Source organism: Vipera berus (genome assembly GCF_964194415.1).
Source record: "Vipera berus genome assembly, chromosome: 8".
Classification (NCBI taxonomy): Eukaryota; Metazoa; Chordata; class Lepidosauria; order Squamata; family Viperidae; genus Vipera; species Vipera berus.
In genome coordinates, this window is record NC_138211.1 from 2,342,084 (window position 1) to 2,357,017 (window position 14,934).

At 42.4% G+C, this 14,934-nt stretch overlaps 1 protein-coding gene across 1 annotated transcript; it reads right to left on the reverse strand.

Moving 5' to 3' along the window:
* Positions 1-6,951: 6,951 nt before the first annotated feature.
* Positions 6,952-14,227, reverse strand: POU2AF2 (POU class 2 homeobox associating factor 2; the record flags this gene model as incomplete). Its single annotated transcript, XM_081333401.1, has 6 exons — positions 6,952-7,356; positions 7,885-8,168; positions 8,709-8,751; positions 9,368-9,418; positions 12,224-12,333; positions 14,218-14,227. 6 exons carry the CDS (start codon positions 14,225-14,227, stop codon positions 6,952-6,954), a joined length of 903 nt encoding a protein of 300 aa, XP_081189527.1.
* Positions 14,228-14,934: the final 707 nt, after the last annotated feature.

The following is a 14,934-nucleotide window of genomic DNA, read 5'->3' on the forward strand; positions in this document are numbered from 1 at the left end:
CCTGATGCATTTGTGGACAAAGAGGGCCTAAAAAAGGGGTGTGGCGTGGTCAGGAAGATAGCACTGAGTCCTGCAAGCAATGACTGTGGGTGAATGGGGGGCCTCGTTCCGTGAGTTTTGGGGTCTTTGATGTGTCCCCCAGTTTCTGACTTACTCCCCCCCTTTCTTTTCCATAATGTGGGCATGATTTTATTTATTTATTTATTTATTTAATTAAATTTTTATACCGCCCTTCTCCCGAAGGACTCAGGGCGGTGAACAGGGCATATCTTAAAACTACAAAAGTACAAAAGTTAAAAAAGAATTAAATTATTGCCCACAATAAAAACAATAAAATATATATATAAATATTAAAACCCTAAGTAATTTTAAGCTTCTCCTTTGCAAGAGCTACTCCGATTTGCATTGTGGGAAGCTTTGTGTCTTCAGAAAGTTGGTTATTTCCACCTGCCCACCCCCCCCCCCTGCTCTGGCCTTGCAATCACAGGCAAGGCAGGCTGAGGTTGATTTGAACTCCAGAGGAAATTTCTAAATTTTGAATCTGGATTCTTTCACGCCTTTTCCTCCTATCCCTCCTTAGAAGGAACCTGGGGACAGCTGAGTCAACGAAAAAGCTAGCCTGCGTTGTTAATGATCTACTATGAATATAATTTGGCCATTGTTCCCGATTCAATTTTTTGTTTTGTTGAAAAATAAGGCTTTGACAAATATTCCCGGTTGGAGATAAAGAGACGGTGCATTGCTGAATTTACGACGTGATTCCTTTTTGATCGGACTTTATTCTCCCTGAGCATCTTTTCCACTTTGAAATATTCTGTTCTCCTTCTATATTTTTTTTTTTTTTAAACTGTGCATAATCTGAAAAGGGTTATGTGACACAGGAGAAGTGTGAGAAAGTAACCGGAAGGATTTTACCAAGGGAGAAGGTGGCTTGGGGGCTTTGCCACCCCTTAAAATTCAGAGGCTGTCAGCAAGACGTTTGAAACTCGGCGGGGAAGATAGGTGCTAAAACATGACCTGAGGGATTTATAAATAGCTGGGGGTGCTTGCCCAAGGATCTGGGCCCCCACCCCACAACTGTTCATCTCTACAATAGGAACTTTCTAATCTAAAATGATATAGAATCTAAAATCTAAAAGGATTTCTAAAACTGCCTCGTAGTATGGAATCCTGACCTCCAGGCTGTGAACGTTTAAGGGAGCCCTGCAAACTTTAACCCTGAGTTCTGGTAGTAGTATTAGAAAGATTAATTGATTGATTAAGTAATCAATAAAATTTATATATCTGCCCTTCCCATCAAAGGCAACTCTGGGTGGCGAGCAAGAATCAGTAAGAACCATAAATAAAAACCAGAAATGTACAGTACAAAAGAAACCCTTTATTAATAAATATCCTAAAAGCAAAAATGGATGCACTCTGCATATTCTCAGAAGCCTTAACTTAAACCTGCTGCTACTGAGTCCTGTCACCCCTGCAGGTTGTGGGATGATTGTATTGGTAGTGTGGGTGGGAGTGTATACGTTGTTTTTTGTTTTAAAAATGGTCTTGAATTCTGAAAATTTGTTTTCATAGAATGAGATCTGTCTTGGTCTTTTCAGAAAAAGCAGCGGTGCTTGAAAATGGGGGCATTTTTTTTGCCTCTTTAAGCAGTATATGTGAAGCTCTTGGTTCTCAAAACACATGAAGGTATCTAATAGGGGGAGCTGCTGTTTAAACTGCAAAACCAAAATTAAATGGATTGATGGATGTTCAAATAAGAAAATATTCCTTTTTTTAAAATGGCTGGCAGAGGGAGATGGACAATTCTATTCCAAACAGAAGAGGTCAATTTTTATTCAAAGAGGAAGCAGAGAAGACAAAGGCTGTTGGAATTAAATGCTATTTTTCATTTATGGGGAAAGTTGATCTAACCAGTTTAGAACTTCAGCAGGCAAGTGCTATTTTGTTTTGGTCTCCAGTTTCAGAAATGAGGTGGAAACTCCTGGGAGATTATGCAAAAATTGGAATTTCTCCTCTTCACAGATCTATTGGGCTACAGTTCTCATCACCCCAAACAACAATGCTAGCTGGGGATAATGGAAATTGTAGTCTAACAAATCTAGAGGGCACTGAGTAGGAAGAGACTGGACATTTATTGCTGCTCTTGTGATATAATTTTTGACAGGGCATTCAACCTTGACCACTTGAAGATCTGTGGACTTAACTTCCAGAATTCCCCAGCCAGCATGGCTCACTGGAAAATTCTGGGAGCTGAAGTCCACAGGTCTTAAAGTTGCCAAGTGTGAAGATCCCTGGTTTAGAATCTAAATGGTGTCTTCTAAACTTGAGTCATTCCCAGGAGGTAAAAATGGTTGAATATGAATTGACTCTTTCCAAAACTCAACCAGGGATTCCTGGAGTATCAAAAGTTGCCAAATTTGGAAATAATCCACTCTAAATTTCAGGAAAAAATCCATATGAGTATGCATAGGACTGGAGTTCATGGTAATAAACAATGGCCTTTGATCTGCATCCACCCCTGCTCAAGCAGGAAACCTTATACCAGGAATCTGCAACCTTGGCAACTTTCAGACTTGCTGGCTGAGGAATTCTGGGAGCTGAAGTCCACAAGTCTTAAAGTTGTCAAGAACGCAGACCCCTGCCTTATACCATTTCAGGCAAGTGGTTGTCCCATCTCTTCTTAAAAACACGCAGTGATGGAGAAGGAAGGAAGGAAGGAAGGAAGGAAGGAAGGAAGGAAGGAAGGAAGGAAGGAAGGAAGGAAGGAAGGAAGGAAGGAAGGAAGGAACTTTTGGAGGCAAATCATTCTTAAAGTTGTCAAGGTTGGGAAACCCTGTTTTAGAAGGATTCTACTCAGTGCAAGACTAGGGGTTCTACTCTACAACCAGCAGAAAGACAAATGCACCAGCAAAGCTTGAAATGGTCTTTCGTCTTCCACACAGGTCGCCTGCTAATGCCTTGGCTTCAAGCCTGTGTGGCTGTGTGTTTGCGTGTCCTGCCGGCAGTTGCTGGCAGCCGAAAACTGGGGCAGTGCCCAAACAGCAGATTGCAGGCAGAGAAGGACTCTTATCGAGGGAGAGAATCTGCTCCAGACAAGCCCAGGCTACTCTGGCTCTCCTCCACCTGCCCGCCTTCCTGAATCCACTTGTCTTGGGGGCAAAGTCCAGGATGGCTGGAATGCCTTTTTTCTGCGGTGATTTTCCTGGCCAGACTTTGCTTGACAAAGGCCTCCAAAGAGATGTCGCAACAGCCTGAAGAGCTGGTGTGTGTCTCTGTGTGTGTCAATCGTATCTCCAGCAGGCTGAGGTTGTTCTCCCTCCTAGCAAGTTGGAACAGGACTTTGCGAAGAAGAAAGAAGACAAGGAAGCCCTCCAGGCAAGGGAAGGAATGCTTAAGAAGGCAGGGCAGAGGTTGAAACTTTGGACCTGGAGTCCAGCTGGACTTGGTTGTCCTCCCTGTTTCTGGCTGTCTGTGGTTGGCTCAATATCTGACGAATCTGGTCATAAAAGGAGATCATAAGAACATTGCTGGATTTGCTTGTCAGAAACAATGCTTAGAAATTAGCTTTTTAGACTGCATCAGCCTTCCTTCCTTTCTTTCTTCCTTCCTTCCGTCCCTTCCCCATCTCTTTGTCTCCTTCCTTCCTTCCTTCCTTCCTTCCTTCCTTCCTTCCTTCCTTCCTTCCTTCCTTCCTTCCTTCCTTCCTTCCTTCCTTCCTGTCTTTCTGTCTTGGTTGCAATAAAGCTTACAAAGTCTGGAATACATCAAGGGTGTGTATTTCGCATTTTTATTGGCTCATGACCAAACATTCTATTTCTGCACTTCCGTATATTAATACATTAAACAAGGGAGTGTTCCAAACAATATAGTGAAAAGTCAGCCAGTCCACAATGGATCCTCAGCCCCTTCTTTCATCCTGGAAAATGGGGCACCTGGAGTCTGCATTTTTCTACCGAAGGAGCTGGTCTGGAGGACTGTTGTAATCCTGAGACAAGTTATCTTCTCCATGCGCTGATTCAGCTGCTTCAGAATGACTTTGGTTCCTCAGATGCACCACAGCCTTAGATGAAATTGACTATGTTGACCCATAGAAACATTTTCACCAGCTCTGCACAATGACTGAAAGTGTGCAAGTAAGCAGCTGGGAGAGCAAACAACTCTTTTCAGAAATGCTCCTCAGAGGACTTCATGAAGGTGTTCCAAAGTCAAGATCTGGGATGAAGGATCTCTACCAGGTATCCTTGCAGTTCTGCGCACCAGAAGTCCTGCATAGGTCCTGTTTGTTTGGCTGGGGGGGGGGTCTCTGTTCAAGGCCCTACAGAGTCTTTGCAGACCATTCTGGAAGGGGGCACCACCCCATTCAAGGGGGGCATCGGGCAATGTCTGCAGAGGAGGCCCCCTGCGGTTCAACTGGAGACAGTCCCTTGCAAGGAATCCAGGATCTTTTAGCAAAGACCACCATCTGCCGGCCAGAGCTGAGAATGCAACGTTCCTCCTGGAGACCAACCTAGCTGAGAAGTTAGGAACTATCATATGACGTTTTAGCCCATTCCCAAATCACCTTTGATTCCAGGGCATCCCATAACTTGATTCCCTTTTGCGACATTGAACATCTGGACAGGAAGTGGAGAAACCAGTCTTGTGGACAGTAACTACACTGGACCTTCTACTGCTTGGATTCATCTTGGCTTCCCTGCAGATGTTTAGGTGCCATAACATCTTTCCTAGACACTAAAGCGATAATGGGTCTACTCTTTCGGGAGGGAAAGTACCAGGCCAGCATGGACCACATGGAAGGGAAATTGAATGAATGCACCACAGCCTGAAGGAGTCTTTTGCCCTCAACCTGGTGGTGGCCCTTAGATCAAACCCCGATGGATTCAGCAATTAACCATTATTTCAAGGCTGAAGGAAGGATTGCTTTCAAGCCAACTTTGGGTATTAGGAAACCTTCCAGAAGCAATGGACCAGTTTTTGTTTGCATTAGCTGGGAATTGTAAGAGTTAATATCCCTCACATTTATAGGGCATCAGGATAAGGAAAAAAGCATTTGAGCAGATTATAGCTTTGTGCTAGTTTGATTTAAAAAAAACTTTTAGTTAAGGGAAATAGGGGAAAAGTGCTCTCTTTACAGTACTGTGGGGAGAAATTTAATCAGAGCACAGTCAGTTCTTCCCTTCGTGTTCCTAGGCTAGCATCTTTACAAGGGGATAAGATTTCAGGTTCAACCATGGTACTAACCATGGTTTGGTAAGGAAAGTACATATAACACAGTAAGCAAAACCAAAACACAATGTGGCAAGGATCCAGGTTCCACTGTGTCTTTGAGAAACAATTTACTGAAGATGGCTGCCTTTTCAGCATATATTAGGGTGTGTTTGGCCAGAATGGAATCATAGAAACATAGAATCATAGAATCATAGAATCATAGAATCATAGAATCATAGAATCATAGAATCATAGAATCATAGAATCATAGAATCATAGAATCATAGAATCATAGAATCATAGAATCATAGAATCATAGAATCATAGAATCATAGAATCATAGAGTTGGAAGGGACCTAGGAGGTCTTCTAGTCCAACCCTAGAGCAGGAGATCCTATACATTCCACACAAGTGGCTGTCCAGTCTCTTCTTGAAAGCCTCCAGTGTTGGAGCACCCACAACTTCTAAAGGCAAGCCGTTCCACTGATTGAGTGTCCTCACTGTCAGGAAATTTCTCCTTAGTTCGAGGTTGCTTCTCTCCTCGATGAGTTTCCATCCATTGTTTCTTGTCTTATCATGTGTCAATAAACGGGATTAAGATTTGGGCTGGGAACCAGAGTGGCATAAATTCATAATTGCCTAAGAGCCAGTCTAGAGAGTCATGTGTTCACTCTTAGGGAAGAGTTGAGATTCAGTGAGTACAAGGAGGAAATGGTTCATGTTTTGCCAGGAGGGAACAGATGACGCTGCTGGGTGTGATGCATTGCTGAAGGCAACTTGCATGTGGGATGTTTGTATGGGCAGCTCCATCTTGTGGTCACACCACACTTTCTGTCTGTATCTATTGCTCTGCTTGTGTTGTGGAGATGCCCTTCATCCCCTACTTTTGGAAAACGCCTTCTATAGGCTGCTCAAATATCCATGAAAAGATAGTGGTGAGACTCTATTTTACAGAATATTTATAGGGGGCTTTATAGTGTATAGGTGGTCCTCGACTTACAACAATTCATTTAGTATTCGAAGTTACAACAGCAATAAAAAAATAATGACTTATGACCTTTTCCCACACTTATGACTGTTGCAGCATCCCCGCGGTCATTGAATCGAAATTCAGATGCTTGGCAACTGACTATTTATTAGGGTTGCAGCATCCCAGGGTCACGTGACCACCTTTTGTGATGGGGAAGCTGGATTCAAGCCAGATTTAAAGGTGACTTGCTTGCTTTCTTGCTTTGGCTCCATCTTTAAGGGCCACTGTAGAGTCTTAAAGGTGACAAGGTTGAGACCCCTGACAGAGACAATGGCAGATCACATAGAGAATGATCGGAGAATGGCGTCTCTGTGAAATATATTTACAAGGTACAGTAGGTAAGTTTCTCAAAATGCTTCAGCAAACCAGAGTAACTAAACAGAATGTGCAAACCCAACTTTTTGGCCCGTTCGCCCTACACTGTCTATGCTAATTGGGCACAGCTCCTTCCTGAGGCCTCCCCCTTGATCCATCGGCATCCTCTGTAAGCTAAGAATAAGGTTTCCATGAGCCACGATTGTCCATACACAACTCAGCCTGGCCATAACATACTTTTGATTGTTAGTGTTGGGATGATATGGATGTGATTGCAAGGAAGTCTCGACTACATGGGATCTGGCTTTGAACCAACATAGTGGTCAATCACCTTCCAGCATTTGTAGCAGTGGCTTAAATAAAAGACACATGAAGTCTTGGCTGTCTGTCCTTTCTTCTCAGTAAGTCCTTTGATCCTCATAGGACCCCCAGAGAGGACCTGGGTCTTCCTTGGGCCAGAAAGAACTGCTATCCTGGAGAGCGGCTGTATCTGAAGACTCCTCAGAAGACCCTGGAAGCATCTTGAGCCCAGGGAGATCATTGGCTGCAGCAGCCATGAAGGAGGAGAAGGGCGAGTTTGAAGAAGCAGAGAAAACAGCTGGGTAATGGACATCTTCGAGAGGGTGGAAGGAATAAGAGTGAATTCCAGAGAGAGGTAAATTCCAGTTGGGGTTCCTACAGTGGGAAGTGGTTCCTGGCTCATGACCTGAAAGGCAGTTGGAAGCTGAAGCTACTTGGAGAGATTCTGGACATGCTTCCAACTGACCAAAGTTGTCTGGCACAGATTGTTCCCAGGAGTCTCTCTGTTGGAGGAAGAAAGAGGGATGCATTTAAAGATCCAGAAGTCTTAAAGGAGAATACCCTTCCCTGCAGAATTATCAGCAGAGGTCACAGAGATGAAGCATGGTCTCCAAAAGACCAGTAGCCAATTTATTGTTGCCCAGGCCCAGAATGGACTTCCCGAAGTGGCATCCACACAGAGAACCGGTTGTTCACATATTTGAATCCCACCACTGCCTTTAAGAAAGATGTGGGGAAATTTCATAGGGTCCAAGTACTGATGGACTATCAATGTTCATAGGAATTGTCCATCTGCCCCAACCCTCCTCTCTGTAGTCGAAGATAATAGATATTGTAGAGTGACAATTTTGGAGAACCATCAGGTTCTCAACACCAGCATGGATTTTTTTAAAAAATATTTGAACTCCAGACTTTGCAGCTAACAACAACAACAACAATTGGTAGGAACAGAAGGATGGACTATGCTGTGCACTCAAAAACAAAAACTAACCTAGGTCCTTCTCCATTTAACCCAGTTGTTCTCTACTCACACTAAAATAATGAGCTGAATCGCTTGGAAAGGATGATGTTGAGTTGCCAAGGACAGCAGAAGTTCCAGAGGAAATAGATCCAGCCCGGTGGTCTGCATACTGATCAATTAAGTGGGCATCCAGAGACAAAGAATATCCTTGAGTTGCTGGTGATTCATAAGCCAATGACTTGGGTAGCAAGGAGGAAGTGTAGACTTCGCTGGAGATATCTTTGTTGTTGTGTAAGTCCATATCTGTTGCCAAGGATCTTCGAACTCCATAATAACCGGTTGCTGTGGGAGAACCTTTGGGCCAGGGAGAAATGGATGATCAGGGTGTGATCGAGATGGGAAGGAGAAACAGGAATATTCAGAGAATATTAAAGTGTCATAACTTTAGAGCTGTCTCCAAATTAAAGAAGCTTCTGGTGGTTGGTCAAGAGCAGTGGTGGGATTCAGCCAGTTTGCACCAGTTTGGCAGAACCGGTAGCTAATTTTTTGTTGCTCGGGCAACAAACAGACTTCCGGAAGCGGCATCCACACAGAGAACTGGTTGTTCACATATTTGAATCCCATCACTGGTCAAGAGCGTCTACTTACTTAATCAATTCATGAAGGTGATTTGTTCAATGTTCCCAGGGCAATAAGGACTTGTCTTGGGTTTTGAATGATGGGTGCATGTTTTCATAAGAGGGGGCATATTCCTGCTTGTGTGTGAAAATGAAGAGGGAAATGTCTTGCTTAACATGATTTAGATCAGGCCTTCCAAGTAATGAAAGATTTTTGTTTTTAATAGGAGGGATTGGGAATGCAGTGTACTTATAAAATTAAAATGACAATACTTACTGGGCAGTGGAACAAAAGATGGTTGAGAGCTCACAACGCTTCCCTGAAAGAAAAGCACAACATCTTGAAAAGGTGTAGGGGAGCACTGGAATTTGGGCTGAGTTTGCCCAGCAGCTAAGACTCAAAGAGTGCTTTGCAAGCAGAATACCTGGAGTCACATGACATGTTAAGCCACCCTTGAACAAAGGACATTGTAGCTTAGCGTGCTACCCAAACCCGGGTGTTGTAAGATGCCACCTTAGACCAAACGAATCAAAAGTGCGGGATCCTTTCCAGGTATAGACCAAACTTGAGGTTTCTGACTTGCAAATTCATGCTTCAACCCAGAGTTGTGGCCAGGAGCATTTCTGGATGAGACAGGGTCAAAGAGGGCAGTTTCACACATACATACATTGAGCCCTACTCATTTTTCACGTGCATCACAACGACCGGTTTTTATGGTGGGTGATGATGCTGCAGGAGGGAAATTTGGCTGAGGGCATCCCACTAGGTTACTGACAGTAGTTTCAGACTCAGCCTATAAAATATTTGCTAATACTTTATACTTTTTCATGTGAAATAAAGGAAAATGGGTGAGGAATAATCCTATTAGCAGCATGCAAGCAATTGAACTGAATTGAAATGAAATCCTATTTATCGGCTTTCTCAGCTCCACCCACTTGTGTGTTCTGGTCAAACCTGCCTTGGTAATCCCAGAGCTCCGAATATCGCTGAAAAAAAATATCAAGCTATGTTACACCAAGATAAAATCCCAGAAGCTGAGTTTTATACAGAGAGGATGTTAGGATTAGGGTTAGAGAACAGGACAACAAGTAATGAATGGAAACTCATAAAGGAGGGAATCAGCCTAGAATTAAGGGGAAACTTCCTAACAGTGAGGACAATTAACCAGTGGAACAGCTTGCCTCCACAAGTTATGGATGCTCCAACAATGGAACTTTTAAAGAAGAGATTGGACAGCCATGTGTCTGAAATGGCAAAGGGTTTCTTGCCTGAGCAGGGGGTTGGACTAGAAGACCTCCAAGGTCCCTTCCAACTCTGTTATTCTGTGTTTTGTATGTGTATCTAAAAAAGGGGGTTACTGTACAGTAGATTTAGCTGCCGTGTGGAGACCCAGATTCAATGTTCAACCCTCTACATATTCCAGGAAAAAGAAGCTAAACCAAGCTAATTTTTGGCCTAGATCTGCAGAAAGAATGATAAAAACGATGGCACTGATCTTCCAGAAGTAATTCAAGGACATTCCTTATTCTAGTTTTCCAGTTCATCAATTAAGTACAACCCAGTTGCCCTGAATAGCAAATGCTACTCTTAGTTTTCAGCCAGGCAAGGCAAAACGCAACCTCCTTCAGTTTGCATACTGTAAATAGGAGTTTCCTGCCCTAGCAAGCAACCAAATTTAGAGGTCTGGATTTGAATTAAAATTTGCCAGTGTCAAGATTACATTCGGTGACCAACACCCAGCTTCTACCTGGACACCAGCGAGTCCATGAAAATTAGCTCATTAGAACTCATGGCTGTTACCAGCGAGATGTAAAAAGAGAAACCAAATCTAAACATCCAAAGGTGGGGAGCAGGTGGAGAACTTCAGATGCCACCACCAGCACCACCTTGGTGGAACTAGGACAGATGGATTGGAAGCAATTTCTACACGTTTTTTTGTTTTGTTTAGTAGTGTTTCTCAAACTCAGGAACTTTAAGATGGATGAACTTCAGTTCCCAGAATTCACCCAGCCAGCATGCTATGAGGATGAGATAGCACTATAAGAAGAAATTGCTCAAGACTAAGTGGACTACAAAGAAGGAAGATCTTGCTCACAAAATTGTCCATCTGGCCAGTCAGCTGCCCAAGGCTAGCCTGCTCCAAAGAGCTTGGTCCACCAGAAGAGTATCTCCATCAATCATAATAGAGCTGGAAGGGACCTTGGAGGTCTTCTCTTCCAATCCCCTGCTCAAACAGGAGACCCTGTACCATTTCAGACAAGTGACTGTCTAGTCTCTTCTTAAAGACCTCCAGTGATGAAGCACCCACAACTTCTGAAGGCAAGCTAAGTTCCACTGGTTAATTGTCCTCACTGTTAGGAAGTTTCTCCTTAATTCCAGGTTGCTTCTCTCCTTGATTAGTTTCCATCCATTGTTTCTTGTCCTGCCTTTAGGTGCTTTGGAAAATAAGTTGACCGCCCCTCTTCTCTGTGGCAGCCCTCAAATACTGGAATACTTCTGTCATGTTTCCCCTAGTCCTTTTTTCTCTAGGGACTGTCCATACCCAATTCCTGCAGCCATTCTTCATACGATTTTGTCTCCAGGCTTTTAACCATCTTAGACTGGATCCTGCGGACCATATATGACCCTGGGACACATATATTCACCTTCATTCATGATAAATGATCATCAGAAAGATCTCACAGAATTCTGGTAATTATGAAAATCCAGTTTAGATATATAAAAGGGCAGGATTATTTGGAAGATAAAAGGCCAGACTTTTACAAGCCCAAAGAGTGTTGCATTTTGCTAACAAACAACAGGCACACACCTTAATAATTTACTATCCAGGCCTGAGCGCACCTGTTGCAAGGGGAATTTTGCTTTGCTAAAATGGAGGGTGTGTTCTTCTCCAAAGATAAGTTCAGAAGGACGGACCATTTCCTTTTTCCTCATCTCGGCTGTGTTCGTGCACCTGCTGTTTGCTCAACCATTTATTGTATCTCTTGTCCAACAATTGTATTGATATGTGCATGGAAAGAGCAACCAAGTTGGGCAGAAGGCTCTCTGGACAAATAAGGAAGCAACTCCCTTATTTTGGGGTTGGGGTGTGGGGTGGGGAATCCATCCAACCAAACTGAAAAGTGATCACAAAGATTGCATATCAACTATCATACCCGAGTAGTCCTCAACTTATGACAGGCTGTTTAGCGACCGGTCAAAGTTCCGATGGACCTATCTGGGGGCTATGCATGACCTAGAATCAAAGCTCAGATGGCTGACACACACACACACACACACACACCCGCAACCTGGCTGCATTTACAGATGTTTGCAGGATCTTGCAGCCACACGATAGTGTTTTATGACAGAGTTGCCAAAAACCAGGATTTATTTCTAGTTTTTAGCAAAACTGCACCACAAACCATGGGTTCATTAAATGACCATCATGTTTATGAGTGCCATAAGAAATGTTATAAAATCACGTGTTACGTGACTGACCCATTTTACGACCATTGTGACTTAGGACCATGATGGGGAGGCTCCATAATGGTTGTAAGTCAAGGACAACCTCTAAAATGTTGCATATGGTTCAGCCAGCATAGCCACTACAAAATGCTACTATAGCCATTCCACAATTGGTCCACATTTGAACCCCTGTAATATGATTTTTTTCTCAAAAGTTGCCCCAGATATTAAATGTAAAATACATACAGCAGATATTAAGTCTTCCTGCCCAAGCAACCTCCATTTTTAGCCATGGTTAAAGCTTGCTGCTTCAGTCAGGTTTTGGAGAAGAGACGGTGACTTACATTCCGTTGCAAATTGCTCGTCTGCCTTGAGCGCTTTTCAGCCAGCAGGTCCTTCACTGTGTGTTTGACACGCACACCTTGATAAACACGTTTGCTGTAGTCTGCGGGGACTGAGGAAGACAAGATATGTGAGCAGGAAAGGAAGGAATCTCACAAGGGATGCTGGATAAAGAAAAGAGTCAACATCAGAGGTGTCCAACCTTGGCAACTTGAAAACGTGTGGACTTGAATTCTCCCTGCTGGCTGGGGAATTCTGGGAGCTGATTTCCATAAGCCTTCAAGTTGCCAAGGTTGGACATCCCTTTTCTACAGGATTCGAGGATGGATCTCTGTTCCAGGAGTTAACTCAACCTTATATGTTGGTTGTGAGAATAAAAAGAAGTAGAGTAAGGCTACATGGTTTGTTCTTTCATTGATGGATCCACTATGCCATCAAGTCCAGGGTCAACAGGCCAAGCTTGGGTGGAGGTTTTGTGCTCCAAAGGGAGTGATTAATTGATTGATTGAGATATATCCAATTCAGAGGCCATAGAAACCTTCCAATAACTAGTGTTATAAATACAGTGGCGGGACTGATGTTCAACCAGGGCTAAGCCAAACTGTAACTGATTTGGTCTGTGCTTCCTTTTACCAAATGCTTCTCTGTATATTTTGCTGCTAGGCGGGTCAATTCCAATCTCATTCAACTTGAAATAATGAAGCAGCTTCTTTTATTCTGCCTTTGGAACCAAGCACAATGCTCATAAAAAAAAAGTCAAAGCTACAAACCTGACTTTTGGGGTCATACCCTGAAGACACCCCCATGCTCACAGAAAAAACCCACCCTGCGGAAGTGAGAAACAGCCTGAGGGGAACTTTCAGCCAGATGTTATTGGAGGCTCCATTTGATCTTTTAGGAAACAATGCAACCACAAAACCGGAGCATCTTCTAAGCTCAAACAAACATTTCCTGTTCTATGGAGAAAATTCTTTGATCTTTTATGCATATTGAGTTACCATTCCAAACGTAGGTTTTACATGTGTTTTGTGCTTTCGTTATCTATCTATCTGTCTGTTTGTCTGTCTGTCTATCTATCATCTATCTATCTATCTATCTATCTATCTATCTATCTATCTATCTATCTCTCTATCTATCTCTCTATCTATCTATCTATTATATGGCATTTATTTAGTGTTTTGTTTTGCTTAAAAAATAGGGACAGATTAGTTCTGCAGACTGGGCGTGGTAATCCATAGAAAGTCTTTTCAAGATCTACTACAATGGAAGGGCTAACCATCAAATCTTTAGATCTATTCTATCCCAATGTTGGCTACAATTGATCTAAAAAGATAGCAGAATCCCTATTCCCCCCCTCCCTTAAATAGTTTATAGGAATCAATTGTGATCAGAAATAACTATGCATCCAGTCAACACAGAGAATAAAAGGAAATCTAAATAAACAGTTTCCTGGTTTGTCTGGAGCTTAAGTCAGAGAGCGAAGCTGGTTTAAGATCCTGTCTTAGGGTAAAATTGATCCTTATAATTCATTGAACTGAATAAAACATTATATTTATTTAGGTAAAACTAGTTGGAGACCTGTGTCTTTCATTCAGTCCTAAAGCAAAGGGCTTTGTCCCCATCTCTCCCTTTAGTCAGCTAAGATGCACTCATCCAAATGTAATAATTATTTTAGGAAACCTAACCACAACAAATTGATTGAAACTTTTCAATTAGCAGGATTTGAAATCTAGACTTTCCTATGTTTTAGATTCTCTGAAATTAACCTTGAATTTGGCAATATAATACATTTCCTGATCTGGACGTTCTATTTCTGATGCATACTTTTGAGGGAGGCAATGTACAGCTACTCCTCAACACAACCTCAGATGGGACCAGAGTTTCCATTGACAAGCAAGGTGGCTATTAACTGTCTTGCGCCTTATTTTACAAGCTTCTGTGCCACTGTTTCTAAGCAAATTAATATACATGTCAAGTGGATCAAGTCAATACTTACCAGTTTCCATGCTCAACAGGGATTATTTCTCCCTCTGTAGATTTAGGAGAATATTTGAGAAAATCAGCTGTCATGAACTTGAATGCTGCCTCTGTTTCTCACTCACATTCACTTTGAGCTAAGCAGAAATGGCTTTTTCCACAATTTTAGAAGACATCTCCAAAATGAGTTCTGTAGGATTTGTATAAATGCAAATCCTTGGGTCTCTGTTTAGATGCAATTTGCATAGTCAGCAAGGAGCAGGGTGGAAAGGCGCTTTCACTGAGCCAAAATGCATAATTTTAGGAGCGAGAGGACAAGAGAGGATAGACAGATAAATGTTCCTTTTTACAAACAAACTCTTGCGACAAGAAAAGTTTAAATCAAGAAAGTTTAAGATTGTGAGGAGTCTTACAATTACTTGCTATTTTTAATCATTGGAACTGATATTGAGTATTTGCAACTGTGAAAAAACGGTCTTTTAGCGAAATAAATGTTCTATAACTTGGCCTTGATATCTTACAATGTAATTCAAACTCTTCTGGATACAACCCAAAGAGAGTTTTTCCCATTTCCATTGTTTTTTTAGTTAGAAAGCTGTTCCTTAACTTTACTTCAATCCATTTTATAATCATAACAACTCTTCTTCTTCTTGTTGTTAGTTGCGAAGTCGTGTCCGACTCATTGTGACCCCATGAACAACAACTCTTAGTAAACTATAAATAGCAAAAGGGAAAA